The sequence below is a fragment of the Cetorhinus maximus genome, chromosome 21 (assembly GCF_964194155.1).
Source record: "Cetorhinus maximus chromosome 21, sCetMax3.hap1.1, whole genome shotgun sequence".
In the NCBI taxonomy this organism is placed as follows: domain Eukaryota; kingdom Metazoa; phylum Chordata; class Chondrichthyes; order Lamniformes; family Cetorhinidae; genus Cetorhinus; species Cetorhinus maximus.
In genome coordinates this window covers 31,151,993-31,173,066 of record NC_135899.1, presented here as the reverse complement: position 1 = coordinate 31,173,066, position 21,074 = coordinate 31,151,993, and the positions used below count along the sequence as shown (strand labels likewise).

At 47.6% G+C, this 21,074-nt stretch overlaps 1 protein-coding gene across 1 annotated transcript in view; it reads left to right on the top strand.

Annotated features, from left to right (window-relative positions):
- The window catches only part of LOC144695828 (class I histocompatibility antigen, F10 alpha chain-like), a 105,705-nt gene that overhangs the window by 12,449 nt on the left and 72,182 nt on the right, over positions 1-21,074 (top strand). Inside the window, exons 3-4 of the mRNA XM_078566847.1 lie at positions 3,321-3,596; positions 3,714-3,992. Coding sequence (XP_078422973.1) covers positions 3,321-3,596; positions 3,714-3,992 — 555 coding nt within the window. The remainder of the gene's footprint in view (positions 1-3,320; positions 3,597-3,713; positions 3,993-21,074) is intronic.

The following is a 21,074-nucleotide window of genomic DNA, read 5'->3' as shown; positions in this document are numbered from 1 at the left end:
GGTCCTGTAGAGGTGACCTGCCTCGCCACACAGGTTGCAGCACTTAGCCTGTTTGCAGTCTTTTGTCTGGTGCCATACCTGTTTGCAGTTCTTGCAGAGGGAGGCGCTGCAGTTGGACGCCACATGACCAGCCTTGCCGCATGAGCGACAATGTTTGGGTTGCCCAGCGTAGACAAGGTAGCCACGGCTTCCCCCGATAGCGAATCTGGAAGGAGGGTGGAAGGTGGCTCCCTTACCGTCGGTCTTGAGCGTGACCTTAAACTGGCGTTTGCCTGTCCAGATCCCCAAATCGTCTCTAACCTCGGTGCAGCTCCCCACCTTATCGAAGTACCTGTTGAGGAAGGTGAGCACGTCGGCGACAGGGACGAAGGGGTTGTAAAGATGCACCGTCACCACCCGGTCCCGTTGCAACGGCAGAGCAAAGAGCGGCTCCGCCGTCAGGATCTTCATCTCCGTCAGGTCTCTCTTCTCCTCGAACACCTTCAGGAGCCTGACGCAGTCTGCCACCCGCTTGAACGTCACGTCAAAATATCCAGCGCTGGGGAAGTCCTGCAGGGAGTAGATCTCCGCAACTTCAAAACCACACACCGTTAACAAGATCCTCCTGGCAAAGAAGGCCTGATCCATAGGTGCTCCTCCTTCGCTGTCCTTCACTGTGACTCGGACGGTGTTAGATACCCCATGGTATGGGGTTCGATTGGTTATAGCATTTGCTTCCCGACCTTACCCTGGCAGAACCATGATCATGGTCTCTCCCCTGCCAGGTAAGTATGCTGTCTACATGACAGCCAATTAAACTCTTCCTGCCTGCCTGGGTTGGGAGTATAGACCATCCTTCGCACAGCTTGGCCCGGCCACCCCCTGATATGAGTCAAGAGGCTGAGATTTGTGAGCAGCCCCCGAGACGGTCAAAGCAGCTTTCACTCACTTCATAGTCGCGGAAGAAGTCAACCTCACCAGGGGAACGTCATTTATATGCAGCTGTAAATGTGAATGTTCCAATTTCTGACTGACGGGGAGCTTAATTTGGAGAGGAAACTGTTGGGAAACGACATCTCCAAGATCTGTATGTTCTTTTAAAATTTGGAAGGACATTGCATCATTAAATTTTAACAAGGTTAAAAGTTCACCTTGGAATGTAAGCAAGCCTGTCTTTTCCAAGAAACCACCTGACCAGCATGGTACTTAAGGAGGAGAGCGATTTACTTATTTCAACAGTAATTACTTCAATGGCTGGGGAATAAAACTTGTAAAGACAGAGGCCCTGGTGATTTACTGGAAATCACCTGATGAAGATTAGCTTTATGTTTTGAACTTGTTTTTTTTGAACTCAGTTGGAAATAAGCTGAGCTGGGGAAAGCTGCCCAACCCGCACAATCCTTCCCTTGCCTGAAAAGTGTGGTCATCAGTATTCAGCTGGCAATCCTCATCTCAGTGGAACTTGTCTGTATTTGGAAACCCAAGAGGCCGAGACAAGGATTCTTGAGTCCATTCTCTATTTTCCTCCAAGCCGAAGCTTTGTTGGTTTGAACCTCCAGGCATCTACTTGGACTAACGATCTGTCTTCACATGAGGGAGCTCCAGATCAACAGCTTCAAAACCCTGTCAACTTCATTCATTTTTTCATAAAGCCTTTTCTTCCACTGCCCATCTTTGCAGAGACCTTATTTGTTTCTCCTGTCTGTCTGTATGTGTTTGTGTGTGTGTGTGCGTTTCTGTGTGTGTGTCTGTGTTGATGTGTCTGTGTGTGTGTGTCTGTGTTGATGGGTGTGTGACTGTGTGTGTGTGTTTCTGTGTGTGTGTTGATGTGTGTGTGTCTGTGTTGATGTGTCTCTGTGTGTGTGTGTGTGTTGATGTGTGTGTGTGTGTGCTGGGAAACTTTAAAGGGGACAGCTTGTTATACTTCAAGATGACAAATTGTGCGTTAAACCTGTTTTTGCAACTTGTCTCAAAAAGCGGTTTCACGTTGTAATAAATCAATCACTCTGAGTTTATTGAAAGAAGCCTGGTTAGTGTCTCTTTTATTCAGTGTCTAACAGCAGCGAAGGTAAATAATTGGCCATTTTGGTGAGTGAATTAAACATTTATGCTAATGATGTGACCTGTGGAGTAGCGGGACTAGATAAACTGCGCACTCCTCCCATCCTGGTCTTAACAGAACTTCATTCCAGCAAGGTGGCCTTTTAATGAACATGCATCACATGCTAATCTGTGCAAAAGGGCTTCCTGACATTGTTCGTCAGGAACCTTTCCCACCTTTAACCCACCTTTACATTCTCAAGAACAGAATTCGCAAAGTTCATCCCGCCGTTTGGAAACTGACTTCCAACCTCCTGCCAAATTAACTAACCCACCCGCCAAGCTTCCCGCTGCTGGTGGGACTGGAAAATTCCATCCTGTGACACTACTCCTCCGATTCTGTATTATACAAGATCCCCTTTAGTACGACCCTCTTCCTGGTCTAAAGGTTTCTGTCTTGGATATCAACTTTACACAACAACTTGGATGCAGTTCCACAAAAGGTGATAGACCTTTATTAAACCACTAAGCAATTGTACACACTCACAACAATACCGGTTACTTATCTTCCCTGTGAGCTGGAGTCCGTCTCATTGGTCAATCCAATGACGAATCCTCCGTGCACGTCTTCTGAACAACTGACCAAATTGCCCTGACCGCTGCAGGAATGGTGATTCTGTGGACTCTTTATACTTTTTCTTGCTATGGTCCTGTGCCCTATAAGGTAAAGCCAGATTTTAGTCCATTTAATTGGTTTTTAATTACATCCCCGTACATGTACCCTGGCGTAACCCCCTTTGAAGGTCACACTTGATTTAACAAAGCCAGCTTGACTCCGCTTTGTTATCTCCAACACTTAGCAATCTCCAGAATGGGAAGAAGGCAGCACATTTATTGCCCCTTAATGAAGCTCAGTCTGTTTATCTTCCCTGGTATGAGCCCTTCTACAGGTTAAGCCATTTTACAGAACTTGCTGATTCCAGCAAGACTTTCACTTGACTAAATTAACCATCATTCTTTATGTTTTGAGCCCACAGTGCAGTTCAGTGCAGTTCTTTATATACCTTCTGTCTGGGTCCTCTTTATACCTTGATGTTCCGTGTTACCCCCATGACACACACTCCACACACGGGGTTACACCACAACCGGTCTACATTCATTAATGTAAATGTAATAAAGTAAGTTACATAGTTGAAAAGTGATTGTATGTTAAAAGGGCAGATAATATGTTGGTTTACACTTTCACCAATGTGATTGTCTATTAACTATCGATTCTCGATCCCCTGTTTGTTCATTGACAGGAATTCACATTCTTCAATGGATTTGGTCTGTTGAGATCACTGAAGACGGCTCCATTAAGAGATCGATGCGGTTTGGATTTGATGGGAAGGACTATATTAGTTTAGAGCCAGACAGAATGAGATGGGTCGCAACCAATCACATTGCAGTGAAGATGAAGGAAAAATGGGATTCTGATGAAACCTGGAACAACTACTGGGAACACGAGATACAACAAGTATGTGTTCCACATTTAAAGGAATATTTACGAGCTGGGATGGAATATTTTGAATGGAAAGGTATTTATTTTAGTTTTGACCCCATGTCCTGATCTAACTTCACTGGTCTATGAAAGCGTTCTCCCATTCCATTCAGTGTCTGTCTATTGTTTGTGTTTTCACCCTTTCCCATTACAGTTCAGCCTGAAGTGTTCATCTCCAGAAGTGAGCCCAATAGTCAGTACAAGCCGCTCACTCTCTCCTGCCTGGTTACTGGGTTTTATCCTGTAGACATCGAGGTGAGCTGGCTAAGGGATGGAGAGGTAATGTCTGAGACACTATCCTCGGGGGTTCGACCCAACCACGATGGGACCCATCAGATCCAGAAAGAGATTGAAATAAATGCTGGGGATGAGGATCAATACTCCTGTCAAATTGAACACAGCAGCCTGGCAGAGACCCAGTTCTATCAGTGGGGTAAGGAACTGTACTGTGTGTGTGTGTGCGCACGCGCGCTATAAGACGTAAGCCTGGTTATGCAGCAGTCCACATGCCACAGCCTTTACTGATTTGTGCACAACCAAATGTCCAACAAAATCCCTTTGTTATGGCAGATGAATTGCACTAATTTAATCTGTCAATGTCCCTTCACTGTGTCTCTTAACTTAGTGTCATCTGTAAACTTGGATATACAACTCTCTGTTCCTGCATCCAAGTCATGAATATAGATGGTGAAAAGCTGAGGTCCCAGTACAGATCCCTGAGGAATACAACTTATCACATCCTGCCAATGGGAGCACATTCCCTTTATCCCCATTCTCTGTCTCCAACCTCCCAACCAATCTTCACCCCATGTCAAAGATTATCTCCAATTCCAAACACTCTGATTATTGTTAATAATCTCTTGTGTGGAACCTGATCAATGAGCTTCTGGAAGTCCATCTAGACCAGATCCATAGACACTCCCTTATCCACCATGTTAGTGAGCTCCTCCCAAAATTCAGTGAGATGAGTCAGACATGAGCTCCCATTCACAAATCTATCCTGTCTCTCTTTGATCAGCTGATCCTTGCTAAGTGTCTGGAACTCAATCTCTGGACATTTGTGGAGAGTTTTCTTTGAGCTGGATTCTCTCACTTATTTCCTGTGTTGACCATGGTGAGTTCACTGCAGTAGTTTAGGACTAAGTCCTGCTGTTGTATTGTGCCAAGTGCTTCTTCTGAAGCGTTTGCTCTGTTTAGCTGTCGTTTTCCTCATTATCAGCTCAGCCCAGTTTCCTGCGGTCAGTTTCTTGCTCATCCCTTTGAAGTTTGATGTGAAAAGCATCAGTGATGCTGCCTCCTGGGCCATACAATGTAACCCTGGGGATTGAACAAGGACAGGACACTGAGACATCGGGGAGAATTAGAACTGAACTGTCCGGGAAGGGAACCCACGGGATTGGGACAACACGGCTTTTCCACCACCATCAATGGGACTCTTTAGTGACTTCACTGGAGAGTGAACTCGGGCGAGTGGAAAACCAGCGTTTCAACCAATCCCATCAATTCCCAATGGGCGGCTTTGGTTAAAATTGTCCCCAATTAACACAGAACTGGGAATGGATCCGGGAACAGAGAGACAATCCTGATATTATTCAAATGTGTTTCAGAAATCCCGGAAAACAGTGCAGGACACTCACATGTTGGAACGATAACTGGATTTGTCGCTGCACTGGCTGCTCTACTTCTGATAATCTGAATAATCATCTGGATGAGGCAGCAGAGAGGTAAGAATCAGAGAGAGGGAATGTAGAACTGAGAGGACAGAGTGAGTGTGGGGGGATCTCCAGTACTGGGAGTACAGGACACTGAGAGGGGAGAGTGAGAGAGAGGGGAATGTGGAACTGAGAGGACAGAGTGAGTGTGGGGGAATCTCCAGTACTGGGTGTACAGGACACTGAGAGGGGAGAGTGAGAGAGAGGGGAATGTGGAACTGAGGGGACAGAGTGAGTGTGGGGGAATCTCCAGTACTGGGAGTACAGGACACTGAGAGGGGAGAGTGAGAGAGAGGGGAATGTGGAACTGAGGGGACAGAGTGAGTGTGGGGGAATCTCCAGTACTGGGTGTACAGGACACTGAGAGGGGAGAGTGAGAGAGAGGGGAATGTGGAACTGAGGGGACAGAGTGAGTGTGGGGGAATCTCCAGTACTGGGAGTACAGGACACTGAGAGGGGAGAGTGAGAGAGAGGGGAATGTGGAACTGAGGGGACAGAGTGAGTGTGGGGGAATCTCCAGTACTGGGTGTACAGGACACTGAGAGGGGAGAGTGAGAGAGAGGGGAATGTGGAACTGAGGGGACAGAGTGAGTGTGGGGGAATCTCCAGTACTGGGAGTACAGGACACTGAGAGGGGAGAGTGAGAGAGAGGGGAATGTGGAACTGAGGGGACAGAGTGAGTGTGGGGGAATCTCCAGTACTGGGAGTACAAGACACTGAGAGGGGAGAGTGAGAGAGAGGGGAATGTGGAACTGAGGGGACAGAGTGAGTGTGGGGGAATCTCCAGTACTGGGAGTACAAGACACTGAGAGGGGAGAGTGAGAGAGAGGGAATGTAGAACTGAGGGGACAGAGTGAGTGTGGGGAATCTCCAGTACTGGGAGTACAGGACACTGAGAGGGGAGAGTGAGAGAGAGGGGAATGTGGAACTGAGGGGACAGAGTGAGTGTGGGGGAATCTCCAGTACTGGGAGTACAGGACACTGAGAGGGGAGAGTGAGAGAGAGGGGAATGTGGAACTGAGGGGACAGAGTGAGTGTGGGGGAATCTCCAGTACTGGGTGTACAGGACACTGAGAGGGGAGAGTGAGAGAGAGGGGAATGTGGAACTGAGGGAACAGAGTGAGTGTGGGGGAATCTCCAGTACTGGGAGTACAGGACACTGTGTTGAATGGAACTGATTTAATTCCCACACACAGATACACACGTATAAACACGTCTTGTTCCCTGTCTGACCTTCCTTTGTGTGATCAGCCCAGACCAGGTCTAATATTGATCATTAAACCCACTACACACACTCACATCCTCACCTACTGAATATCGATGGAATGGAAGAGATCGACAGGATCTCCATAAAGTGTAAGGATGGAGGGGTGTGTGGGAATGAGTATTTCTTACCCAATCTCCATTCCCTCACACTTGTTGTGTTCTCACTCTCTGAGAATGGATTATTCCCCATTCTAACTGACATTTATTTTGCTTCTGCAGATCCACCAAGTGTGACCTACACAACAGCTCAGAGTAAGTGACTGAGGGACAGATTGTTGGGAATGAAATAAAAGGGATTGAAAGTTGTACAATTACATTTTCAGGGAATTCTCTGCATGGAGATTCTCGATCCCACGGAGATACAATCGGAAAGATGTGAATGGTCTTTGAAGTTGTTTTTCCAGATTTCACTCTGTTCCTCTTACAGCAACAGGGAAGCTATGGACCCTTGTTCTGTTGTGTTTGTGAATTATTTTACAATCTTGATGAACGTTAATTGCACAGAGCATTTAAATAATTATCAGAGACTTTTCAAAATTCACGAGGTTGACTGGGTCAGTCTAGAATTGGGGATCAGAATGGAGACATCTCCACTCCCTCCCTATCCACTCCCTCGCCACTCCCTCCCTCTCCACTCCCTCCCTATCCACTCCCTCGCCACTCCCTCCCTCTCCATTCCCTCCCTCTCCACTCCCTCCCTCGCCACTCCCTTCCCCTCCACTCCCTCATCACATGCTCCCTCACCACTCCCTCCCTCTCCACTCCCTCCCTCTCCACACCTGGAGTCACTGACTCAGGGAGATGAACATAAGAAATAGGAACAGAAATGGGCCATTTGGCTCCTCAGGCATGATCCACCATTCAATAAGATCATGGCTGATCCTCAACATCAACAGGAGACATTGAATCACTGAATTGTTACAGTGCAAGAGGCCATTTGAGCATTATGACTTTGTGCCATTCTCCTGTTTTCCCCCACACCCTTGCACATTCTTCCCTTTCAGATAACAGTCTAATTTCCTTTTGAATGCTCCAATTAAACCTGCCTCCACCACACTCTCAGGCAGTGCATTCCAAACCCTAACCACCCCCTGCGTGAAATGTTTTTTCCTCATCTCACTTTTGCTTCTTTCGCTGATCACTTTAAACCTGTGCCCTCTCCTTCTGGATCCTTTCACGAGTAAGAACAGTTTCTCCATATCTACTCTGTCCAGACCCCTCATGATTTTGAAGACCTCAGTTAATTCTCCTCTCAACCTTCTTTTCTGCAAGTGAAATATTCGTAACCTCTCCAATCTATCTTCATAACTGATGTTTCTCATCCTGGAAACGCTTTCATGAATCTTTTCTACCCTCTCTCCAATGCCTTTACATTCTTCCTAAATATTTGGTGCCCAGAACTGTGCACAACACTCCAGCTGAGGTCTTACTAGTGTCATATACAAATTCATCTTAATCTCCTGCGCTTTTACTCTGTGTCCCTATTAATAAAGCCCAGGCTGCCGTATGCTGTATTAACCACGCTCTCAACCTGCCCTGCCCCCTTCAATACACATGTACACCCAGGTCCCTCTGCTCCTGCAACCCCTAGAGAGTTGTACCCCTCTTTTATACTGTCTTTCCATGTTCTGTCAACCAAAATTGAACACTTCTCATTTCTCTGCATTGAACTTCATCATCCACCTGTCCGTCCGTTCCACCAATTTGTCTATATCCCGTTGAAATTTTTCATTATCCTCCTCACAGTTCACAATGTCTCTGAGTTTTGTATCATTCACAAACATTGAAATTGTGTCTTGTACACCAAGGTCTTGGTCATTAATGTAGATCAGAAGAAGCAGTGGCCCCAACACTGACCCCTGGGAAACTCCCCTACAAACCTTCCTCCAGCCGGCAAAACATCCAATAACCACAACTCTCTGTTTCCTGTCACTCAGTTCATTCCATATCCATGTTGCTACTTCCCTTTTATTCTATGAGCTATAACTTTGCTCACACGTTTGTTATGTGGAACTGTATCAAATGCCTTTTGGAACTCCGTGTGCACCACATCAACATCATTGTCCTCATCAATCCTCTTTGTTACCGGTTCAAAAAACCCCAGCAAGTTAGTTAAACATGATTTTCCCTTAAGAAATTCATGTTAGCTTTCTTTAATTAACCTGCATTTGTCCACATGTCTATTAACGTTATCCTGAATTATTGCTTCTAGAAGTTTCCCCACCATCAAAGTTAAACTGACTGGTCCTTACACCCTTTTTTGAAGATTTGCCATTCTCCAGTCCTCTGGCACCACCCCTGAGTCTATGGAAGATGAAAAATTATGGCCAATGCCTCCGCAATTTCCACTCTCACTTCTCACAATATCCTTGGGTGCATCTCATCCATTCCCAGTGCCTTATCAACTATAAGTGCAGACAGCCCTTCTGATGCCGCCTACTTTTCAATTTTAAACCCCTCTGGTGTCCAAATTACATTCTCTTTTACCATGGCCTGTTTGGCACCTTCTTCCTTTTTAAAGACAGATAAAAATATTAATTTAATATCTCAGATATTCTCTCTGCCTCCATGTGTAAAACCCCTTTTTGGTCCTCATCATCCCTCCACCTCCTTTTAGTCATCCTTTTACTATTTATCAGCCTATATAAGACTTTGAGATTCCCTTTTATATTACCTGCCTGTCTCTTTTCATACTCACTCTTTGCTTCTATTTTTTACTTCTTCACCTCTCCCTTGAGCCTTCTATATTCAGCCTGGTTCTCAGTGTTAGTTTCTGCCTGACACCTGTCACAAGCACACGATCTTAATTTCTACCTCCTTTGTCATCCAGGCAGCTCTGGGTTTGTTTGCTCTACCTTTCCCTTTTGAGGGAATATATCTTGACTGTGCCTGAACTATCTGTTGTTTGCAGGTAGTCCATTGACTATTGGCTGTTTTTCCAACCAACCTTTGACTCCAATTTATTCCAATTTTTCCATCGTCAGCCTAAACCTTATGATACAATCACCATGGTCCCCGGAATGCTTTCCTATTGCTACTTGATCCACTTGGCCTAACGTATTCCCAAGAACCAAGTTTGCTCGTGCCTCCATTCTTGTTGGACTGGACATAGACTGCTGGAGGAAATTTTCCAGAACACAATCTAGTAATTTGACCCTCTCTGCCCTTCACACTAAGACTATCTCAGTCTATGTTTGGATAAGTAAAATTCCCCATTACAAGTACATTATAATTTCTGGACTTCTCTGTAATTTCCTTGCAAATTTGTTCCTACACATCCTTCCCATTGCTTGTGGTCCTACACCGTACACAGAGCAATGTAACTGCACCCTTTTTGTTACTTATCTCTAGCCTAACACCTTCTGTCCTTGACTCCTCTGGGTCATCCTCATTCTCCAGCACTACAATACTTCCCTTAAACAATAGCACCACCCTTCCTCCTTTTCGTCCTTTCCTATCTTTCCTGAACACCTTGTATCGAGGGATGTTTAATGCCCAGTCGTGCAGTTCTTTGTGCCAGGACTCTGGTATCGGCACAACATCGCAATTCCCCATGGTAACCTGCAGCTGAAACTCACCAATCTTATTTATCACACTCTGTACATTCACACACATGCACTGTAACCCTGATTTAGACTCCATTAATTTCTTTTATTCTGACCCCAACTATTAACTTACTATTCCCTGCTCCAGTGCAATCTATCTTTCCCAATATTCTGTGCACCTTGGCATCTCCTGCTTCCCATATCCCTGCCGAGTTAGTTTAAAACCTTCCCAACCTCCCTTGGAAAACTACAGTCTGTCCCCTTGGAACAGAGAAGGTTAAGAGGTCATTGAATAGAGAGTTTCCAGATGATGAAAGGTTTTGATAGAGTAGATGGAGAAAAATGATTCTGTCTGGTGAGTGATCGATAACGAGAGGTTATAGATTTACTATCATTGCTCAGTGATCCAGAGAGGAGAAGAGGAGAAATGTTTTTCACTCTGGGAGTTGTCGGGATCTGGAACGCTGCACCTGAAAATGTGGTGGGAGCTGATCCCATAAATAATATTAAAAGGGGGTTGAAAAGATGCTTGAGGATGAGGAACTTACAGGGATAAAGACAAGAAGTGGGAATCTGGGACAAAGCATAATGATTATTTCAAGAGCCAGCAGGGGAAGATGGGCAGAATGGTTTCCTTTTGTGCTGAAAGTTTCTATGATTCTAGGGGACTTCGCTTCAACTCAGTTACAATTCCACGTTCCCACTTCATTCCCAGATCCCTTGATCCCCTCAGTGCTGCAGAATCGATGGATCTCGGTGCTGAATGTACTCATCACCTGATCACCCACAACCCTCTGGATAGACAATTCCAAAGATTCACAACTCTCTGAGTGAAGACATTTCCCCATCTCAGCCCAAACTGACTGATCCCTTATCCTGAGACTGGGAATCCTGGATCTAGACTCTCCAGCCAGGGGAAAGAGATTCTCAATATCTTCCCAGTCAAATCCTCTCAGAATTTTACCTGTTTCAATGAGATCACCTCTTAGTCAAGTCAATACCGGAGAAGATAGGAACATTCTACTCAAATTCCACAGCAGGATTCACTGTCTTTCTCCAGTCAATCATCCTCCACTCCTGCACCCTCCACTGTCTCACCCTCCACATCACGCCCTCCTTTCTGTCACCCTCCACTGCCTCAATCCTCCACTCCCTCACCCTCCACTCCCTCTGTGCTCATTTACCATGTGTGAGTTAGTTTAGTTAATGCTGGGAGGTGATTGAATCCTGGGCTCAGTGAGTGACATAGAATTTCTCACAGTCTCAATATTTATATTTTATTCCGTTTCTCGCATTCTATTTTTATTTTCTCAGCTTCTGATGTTAATGTTTCAGTACCTTCCTGATTCAGTAAGTGACATCTTCAATTTTTCCCCCATTGATATTGTTGTAACATTTTCACTACCTCCTGACCCTGTCTCACCCTCCGAGACACTGTTAAAATCTGTCAGACTAATTTCACTGCCCTCCTGACCCTGTCTCACCCTTCCAGACATTGTTAAAACCTGTCAGACTAATTTCACTGCCCTCCTGACCCTGTCTCACCCTCCCAGACACTGTTAAAACCTGTCAGACTAATTTCACTCCCCTCCTGACCCTGTCTCACCCTCCCAGACACTGTTAAACCTGTCAGACTAATTTCACTGCCCTCCTGACCCTGTTTCACCCTCCCAGACACTGTTAAAACCTGTCAGACTAATTTCACTGCCCTCCTGACTCTGTCTCACCCTCCCAGACACTGTTAAAACCTGTCAGACTAATTTCACTGCCTACCTGACCCTGTCTCACTCTCCCAGACACTGTTAAAACCTGTCAGACTAATTTCACTGCTCTCCTGACCCTGTCTCACCCTCCCAGACACTGTTAAAACCTGTCAGACTAATTTCACTGCCCTCCTGACCCTGTTTCACCCTCCCAGACACTGTTAAAACCTGTCAGACTAATTTCACTGCCCTCCTGACCCTGTCTCACCCTCCCAGACACTGTTAAAACCTGTCAGACTAATTTCACTGCTCTCCTGACCCTGTCTCACCCTCCCAGACACTGTTAAAACCTGTCACACTAATTTCACTGCCCTCCTGACCCTGTCTCACCCCCCCCCCCAGACACTGTTAAAACCTCTCAGACGAATTTCACTTCCCTCCTGACCCTGTCTCACCCTCCCAGACACTGTTAAAACCTGTCAGACTAATTTCACTGCCCTCATGACCCTGTCTCACCCTCCCAGACACTGTTAAAACCTGTCAGACTAATTTCACTACCCTCCTGACCTTGTCTCACCCTCCGAGACACTGTTAAATCCTGTCAGACTAATTTCACTGCCCTCCTGCCCTTGTCTCACCCTCCGAGACACTGTTAAATCCTGTCAGACTAATTTCACTGCCCTCCTGACCCTGTCTCACTCCCACCCCAGACACTGTTAAAACCTCTCAGACGAATTTCACTTCCCTCCTGACCCTGTCTCACCCTCCCAGACACTGTTAAAACCTGTCAGACTAATTTCACTGCCCTCATGACCCTGTCTCACCCTCCCAGACACTGTTAAAACCTGTCAGACTAATTTCACTGCCCTCCTGACCTTGTCTCACCCTCCCACTGTTATATCCTGTCAGACTAATTTCACTGCCCTCCTGCCCTTGTCTCACCCTCCGAGACACTGTTAAACCCTGTCAGACTAATTTCACTGCCCTCCTGACCCTGTCTCACCCTCCCAGACACTGTTAAAACCTGCCAGACTAATTTCACTCCCCTCCTGACCCTGAACCGATTGCCCTGTTTCTGTCCATTCCTTACCTCGTGGGTTTACTGTGTTCCACTGCAGGACATTCCCAGATCCTCATTGATGAATAACTGGATTCCCCTGTTCTAGTGTGAACATGGACATCATTGTCCATCCTTCCATATCACAGCAGACACACAGAATCACAGCTCATTGTTTACACTGAGTTCTTTGATGATGGAGACCTATTTTTCCTGGGAATGGGCTTCAACAGATTGAACAGTGGATCCTGGATCCACCAGGCTGGGATCCTGATTCTTCAAGTGAACCTTTCTCAAGCATTTCCATCCAGTATCTGCAATGTGAAGCTGATCCATTTGCACTTTCTGTAATGTCATATACTGTTATATAATGTATATTTATCAATTTTATGATTAAAGTATATTTATGGAGAATAATCTCGTATCACTGTTTCACTACAAGTGCTGATAATTGTGGTTTGTTGTCGATAAATAATTGTCAGTCGTTGACTTGTCTGAATTCTTCTTTACTGATTTCACAAGAAAGGTTTAATTCATTCACTCAGCAGCTTGTGGGTCTTGGAATGGGCAGTTGTTGGGGTTTAGTGCAACGTGAACTGGGTGAGTTAATACGAGTGTGAAATTTTCCCATCCCATTCTCATCAGACATCATGGACTCTGAAGGTGTGAAGGGTCTGGGGATAGAGCTGGTCAATGGCATCGAGATAGAGGGACCCCATGATCATTTTGAATGGCGGAGCAGGCTTGAAGGGCTGAGTGACCTACTCCTGCTCCTAGTTTTTATGTTTCTGTGGTGGGTGTGAGTGGACAATATGGCAGGAAGGTCAAAAATCTGTTTCACAACGTAGTGAAAGCAGTTTCCAATTGTCTGCTCCGCCCCTCAATGGCGGGCTGTGTTTCCCACTGCCGTATAATCAGGAACTTCATTTTAATACGTCTGTGTATCATTCTAACCCCAGCCTGCCGGAACCTGTATAAAGTGACTATTTTTCCGCAGCTGAGACAGTTCAGGCACAGCCACATTGACATGTGTGGACTCGGGTCTCTAGATTATCTGCCCCCTCAGCAACACAGAGGCATGAAAGTGCCACCAAGTGCTCCTGAACATTTCACCCCTCGGGCACAGACTACAAACTAATGAGTGTTTTAGTGAACTGCGGAACAGTTGGCCGACTGGGCCTCAGGAAGAAGGGGTGGCTGGGGCTCCCACACACACTGCTGAAGAGCCACAGCGAGCCATTGCTGTTCCACGCCAGGCTGGACCCAGGGTCTATAGACAGCGCTTGTCATTCCTGCACATGACTGAGAACCAGTGTCGCTGAAGGCTGCACATGTCGAAGGAACTGGTCAGTCACATCTGCCACTTGCAACAACCTGAACCGTAAGGGCTTCCACTCGCTGAATGTTCAGCTGGTGTGTGACCACCACAAGTGCATCCTGCAGGTCTGTGCACGGCTCCCAGGGAGTGTGTGTGACTCCTACATCCTCAGTCGGTCTCAGATCCCTGACCTCTTCCAGTGTCCAGAGAAGCTGCAGAGTTGGCTCCTCAGGGACAAGGGCTACCCACAGAGGATGTGGCTGATGACACCCGTGTGGCAGCCTCAGACTGCAGCAGAGCGAAGGTAAAATGAGGCTCATGCAGCAACTCACAACCTGGTGGAGCAGATCATCGGGATGTTGAAAATGAGATTCCGGTGCCTGGACCGGTCTGGTGGAGCCCTGCAATACAGTCCACAGAGGGTGTCACACATCGTCATCGTCTGCTGTGTCCTTCACGACCTGGCACTGCAACGGGGAGAGGAGCTGGCTGAGGAGGAGATGGAGGAAACCACGTCTCCTCCACTGAGGAGGACGTCGACAGGGATGAGGGTGAGGGGGTCCTCGAAGGCGATGATGACGGCGATGAGGCCCTCGCACTGGCTAGACGAGGCAGGCACGCTAGGGAGGCCTCATAGCTGCTAGATTTCTGGAGGGAGATGATGACACCCTAGATCCTCATATTGTACCTGTGAACATTTGACTCCAGTCTGGTTGATGGCAGCGCACATACCCTCTGTGATAAGGCTCCAGTCATGGAGACACAGCAGATACCCACAGTCCCTCCATTCCAGGAGGATGATGACATGCAGTTGGGACACTCCATAGATCCTCACGTATCTTATGTGAATGTCTGACTCCTGTCTGGCTGATGGCACCTCACTTTCCTTCTGTGAACAGAGTCATATCATGGAGACGCAGTGGGGAAACTTTAACTTCTCCTGATCCTATGTCATCCTTCGTGAGCTGAACCCTTCAGGACCAGACTGTCACCGGACACAGGTTGACATGACAGCGGATCATTGTCCCGAATTACTTACAGACATCTTGAACTTTTGAAAATAATCTCTGATTTTTTAAAAAGCATATACAAGCCAAAGCTGGCTGAGACTGTAACCACTGGATGGAAAATTCCCACGTGGATTACACTTGACCAACTAGTCCAGAGGGAACAGAATGTTACACCTAAAAAAGTGTCAAAGTCTCCTTCAGACAGAGACACTTCAAAAGAAGAGATGCAATGCCAAAAAAATTCTGATCACCATCTGAGCAGAAACCATCTCCTGTTGAGTTATATCCCAGACTGTGGACATGATCCGAGTTGAAAAAGGCCATTCAGCCCATCGTGTCTGCAGCAGCCAAAACAGAGAAAAATGAAACTAGCCGCTCACTTTAATCCCATGTTCCAGCACCTGGTCCATAGCCCTGCAGGTTACAGAGATTCAGGTGCAGGTCCAGGTACCTTTTAAATAAACTGAGCATTTCAACCTCAAACACCAACTTAGGCAGTGAATTCCAGACACCCACCACCCTCTGGGTGAAAAGGTTTTTCCTCATGTCCCCTCTAATCCTTCTACCAATCACCTTCAATCTATTTCCCCTGGTAATTGACCCCTCATTAGGGGAAACAAGCCTTTCCTGTCTACTCCCTCTAGGCCACTCATAACCTGGTACCCCTCGATTACTGTTCTGGTGTGTGTGATGTGAAGGTCACAGCTGAAGAACAGCGACTGGACATCCCTGTGTTTGCAGCTAAAGAAGACTTTCTCTCTGATTGCTGGAAGTAGGTGCCAAGTCAGCAAAGCCACAGTCAAAAAGGAAACAGGACAACTCATTTCAGCAAACCTGCAGAACCAAGTGTCTCCAGACCAACTGCTCAACTGCCAGAGTCAGCTCCACCGGAATCATCCAATCTCACTGCCGGAGCGTTTCAGCATCTACCCCTCACGGACAAGCCAAAGACTGATTTGTCTATCGTTTTTAAGTGTTATCTTTTGACTCTTCACATTTCTATTCTGTGTGCATTTGTAATACATTTTGATTATTTTATCTTGTGATTTAGTAACCAATAAACTGACTATTTCTTTAACTCAGGAAAGCTAGTTTAAACTGGCTGCTTGTAAAACATAAATACATTTACACTTGGAAAAGGCATCCTCGAGGGAAAGGATCCTTTTTAAATTAACCTTGTTGTGACCAAATTAAGCGGTTGAACAAAGTAGGGGAACCAGGTCATTCCTACTCACCCGGGAGCATAACAATTTGGGGAATTTCTTCTGGGATCAAAACAAATTGGAGGAACCTTACCCGGGGGCAGTCGTAATAAAATGTAAGGATGGAGGGGAGTGTGGGAATGAGTATTTATTACCCAATCTCCATTCCCTCACACTTGTTGTGATCTCACTCTCTGATAATGGATTATTCCCCATTCTAACTGACATTTATTTTGCTTCTGCAGATTCACCAAGTGTGACCTACACAACAGCTCAGAGTAAGTGACTGAGGGACAGATTGTTGGGAATGAAATACATTTACATTTTCTGCACATTTCTCTCATTCTAATTTATCTCCGTTTTAAAAGGTCCTTAAATGTACAAGGGTTTTTATCAGGAGTTTTCTGACTCAATATAAAAGACTCGTAAACACGTCAAGTGGAACAATTGAGGGGATAAAATCCCATTTCTGGAGCTTGGACAGGTGAGGGGTCACTCTCCAACCCTCTCCTGTTAAAGTGTCGGGGTTTGTGTTGGTCTCTTCCCCATTGCACAACTTTCCCCTGCAGGAAGGACTGACCTTTCACCTCACTGACCAGATTGTTCCAGAAATCGATGGAACGGAGGACCCCAACATGGATGTGACTGGAGCCAGGCTTCACGGAGAAGCTGAGGAAACTCCGACTGCAGCTGTCGGGGCAGCTGGAGAGCAGCTGGGGGCTGCTACATTTGGACATTGAGAGTGAGAAAATCCCTCTCCCTCCCCCAGGAAATCAGACCAAAGAACAGTGTAGATGGAGAGTGAAACAAGTGACATTTTATTTTAACAGCAAATCCCCATTGCAAGACCTTCGAGGTAATCAGTGTTGAACAATGTAAACCTCAGAAAATTGGTCTAAAACATTAAATAACATTTATGTCAATGAGTTATTTTTCTACCTCGTAAATTGTTGTAATCTTAAATGTTTCATGTTAATAAAAGTTATTTTGAATTATTTGGAATGACTCCAGGATGATGGGTAAATACAACAACAACAGACTCAAATAGAACACCAACAATTTATAATTTACAAATAGAATTCTCATTAAATAAGACAACACAAACATTTCCTCAAAATGTAACAGCAACAAACCCCCCCTCTCTGTGCCTGAGGGTCACTGTCACAAAGGGGGAAGGGGTGAGATAAAGACGTCCACTCTGCAAGAGCTGCCACCCTAATGCCTCCGGCAGCTTCCCCGTACCCGTGTCCTGCCCCCTCTTGTGCCAGAGACATGCCCAGCAGCTGATAACTCCTCACTGGGGAGCTGCTGACCAGAAGCTGCATCCATTCGAGGTCCAGCTGCTGTCTCGTGGTCCTGCTCTGTTTCTGTACTTGGAGCTGTCAGGAGTGGCTTTATTGGGGTTATTTGTATCACTGCAATGCTGAAGGTGCAACATGGGGGCAGGAGAGACAGTGTCACTTCACCTGCCCTCCCACCCAGGGTGCTCACCCTCCTGTTCGTCTGGATGTGACTCCCCTTCCCCGCCCAGCTCAGTCAGTGTCTCACTTCCCTCTGTGACCTGGGGCTCAGTGTCTTCTCCAGGTTCCCTTTCAGCCCCCTGGTCTGCTCTCACTGACTCACCAACACCTCCAGCCGCTGTGTCCAAAGGCAGCACCTGTCAGGAGAAAACATTTACAATGAGGATTCACTTTCCTTTGTCACATCACAGAAGCTCGTGTGCTCAGACCTGGTTTAAACACCCAACTGCTGACACTCACCTTTCCTCACTCCAACATCTGCTTGGTCACCACTCAGTGAAGTATTACTGATTTCCAGCAGCTGTCTGACTCTCTCTTCATCATCATTCAAATCCTTCAGAAAGACCACTCCACCCGCGGGTAATGAACACTGCCGGACATTATGACCCATCTCACTCGAAACAGACATGGCAGATAAAGAGCACTTTGTGTGTCTTTGTTGGATTGGGTAAGACTTGTTGGGTAGTTTGGGGACAATTTCACACCCTCACTGTGTCGGGTGCAGAGAAGGGATCTTTACAAACACTGAGGGTGGATTTTTCTCTGGCCGCTGGCATCGGGCGTGTTCAGCAGCGAGTGGACAATATGGCGAGAAGGGAAAAATCAGTTTTACGATGTTGTGAAACCAGTTTGCGATCGTCCGCTCTGCCCGTCAATGGCTGGTCACGTTTCCCACCGTTGGGCGTTGGGAACCTCATTGTAACACATCCGTGTATCATTATAAGGCCAGCCCACCAGACTCAATCCCACTCGCGGACTGTCCGAGATCATCACTGTAGAACACGTCTTGACAAGTGTGACGTGCAGAAGTCGGCACTCACTGCCAGGGCCTTGCTCACATCGCGGACACCCGAGGAACAGAAGATGCTGGAGCCCGACAGCAACAGGATCCTGGAGGAACGTCCATGGTGAGCTGGGTGGATTCTCATGGACATGGCTCCACTGTGAAGCAGCTCACGGAAGGTGGGAAGTCACCGTTGAGGGGGAGTTCGGAGGGGGGGATGGAGTGCGGGGGGAGGAAGGAAACGGGTTGTGGCTGGTAGGTCACGGAGGGGAGGTGGAAAGTGATGCCGGAGGGTTAACAGTGATGGGGGGAAGGAAATGGGAGGGGAAAGGACAGGAGAGCAAAGGGAAACTGTAGCAGCACCGTGCTGGCTAATTCGAAAGTGAAACGAGAGTGGTGGTGGGTGAGATCAGGTGCTGCATGGGAGTGTGGTCAGTGGGTGGGCGGAGATACAGGTCGGCTCAGATGGACACCCGAGAGAGAACCCCAGCAGCAGCATTGAAAATGCTCGGGACAGTAAGATGAGTGTGATGGATGAAGGATCTGTGTGTGTGAGAGAGAGTTTGTACGAGGCTCTGAAAGGCCCTGCCACACACACACTTCTCCCTCCAGAATCACTCACGGTCCAGCTGTGTGCAGCTCAACTGTTAGTGGGGTGGGTGGGTGAGGGGCAGTGGGCGTGGGATGCAGTGGGAGGACTCGCAAAGCCTGTCAATGAATCTGAAAGACACCATTACACATTACTCAGTGAAAATGAATATATTTTCAGATTGTAAAGTGACAAAGTGTGTTCACCCGTACAACCAGCTGTGATCAGAATTGCTTAACTTTTGAATGCCTTAGACTTCTAGGTGCTGCCCTGACATCCGCAGCAGGGGTGGAGACAGCCTGTGCAATGGTCGGCCCTGTTGCCTCTGATGCCTTCAGCGTGGGTCCTCTGGAGAGCCGAGGCCTTGAGGGCCTGGGCTTGCTCTGGCTGTCCTCCTGTGGACCAGCTGCTCCCTGTGCGTTGACAGAGGACGAGGTTAAAGAGCTCAAAGGCAAAGGAGACTCAGAGGGAGAGGACAGCCTCTGAGATTCCTGGATGGATGTCCCAGGGGTGTCCAGCTGCTGTTCCTCCTCCCTTCGGGTGTCTGAGGGCCCCGGCCTGGTTCCTGGAGGGGAAGGAGCACCTGGCGGGATATCGAGATGCCCCATTTCCCTCTCGCGTTCCCACTGCAGGAACTCACCCATGGCTCCCGTGATGGATGGCAGGTCAGCACACATCTCCTGATGGGCCAGGGTTTGCCAAACCCCCCATGGAGGCCTCCATACGTGCACATGTGGACATCGCTTCATCAGAGAGCAGATAGATGCACTCCTCCGCCTCGTGTGCCATGAGTTAGAAGGCCAAATCCACAGGCTCATCATCTGACTCGGGCCTCACAGATGCCTCTTCCCCAGCAGTCCTCCGAGTGCCGGGGAGCTCAGCTGAACCTGTCTCCTCCTGCTGCAGACACGTGTCTGTGTGGTGACCACCAGAATGTGAACCTGAACCTGCTCTAGATCTAGGTCCCACCGAGGTGTGTGTCTCTGCGCTGGTGGAGGGTGTGGGTAAGAGCTGTGATGGGTCTTCCAGGCTGCTTATTTCCAGCTCTTCAATGGAGGAGGTGTCCTCTTGGCTGGAGGTGAGGACCTGGATGGAGCTGAGGGACTGGCTGGCTGAGGGTGTCAGTCACTGGACAGAGCTCCCTGTGAACCAAAGTAGAGATACTTAGTGCATGGCAGCATGGTGAAAAGCAGGAGAGAGAGAGAGAGCTCTCACAGTTGTGTTGAGAGAGGGATGATGTGGTGCAGGATTCACACGGAGGGTGTTCACCGCCGACCTCACGGTCACCACAGGCAGGGTCCACATTCTCACCAGCCAGCGCGATGGCACACTCCTCAAAGTGAGTGAGGGGCCTAATGTGGGTCACTCCACCCGCAGTCTGGGGCCTCTCCCTGTTGTGAGGAGCTTCTCCTGCCTAAAAACAGATGGAGAGAGTGTGAACAGGACACATGGCACTGCCTGGAATGTTTGTGTGGTGAGCGGAGACATGGACAGGATGAGCACACGAGCTCCAGAGGGTATGAGCCTGATAGAGATGTGAGGGTGTGTGTGTGTGTGTTAGCGGTGTTGTCCCTTGAGGTGTGAGATCCCTGAGAATGTGTGACGGGTTTGTGAGTGTGAGAGTTGAGAGCGATGGGGAGAGTGACTTACCCTGGCAGAACGAATGAGACAATTCGCCCTGTAGTGGTATTGGCTGTCTGCCCTCTTTGACAGGGCATTGGCACTGCCCACCACTGCCATCACTTACCAAGCCGGATTACTGATCTTGCTGAACCTCCTGCAGCCAGAGTGGGGGTAGGGGACATCACG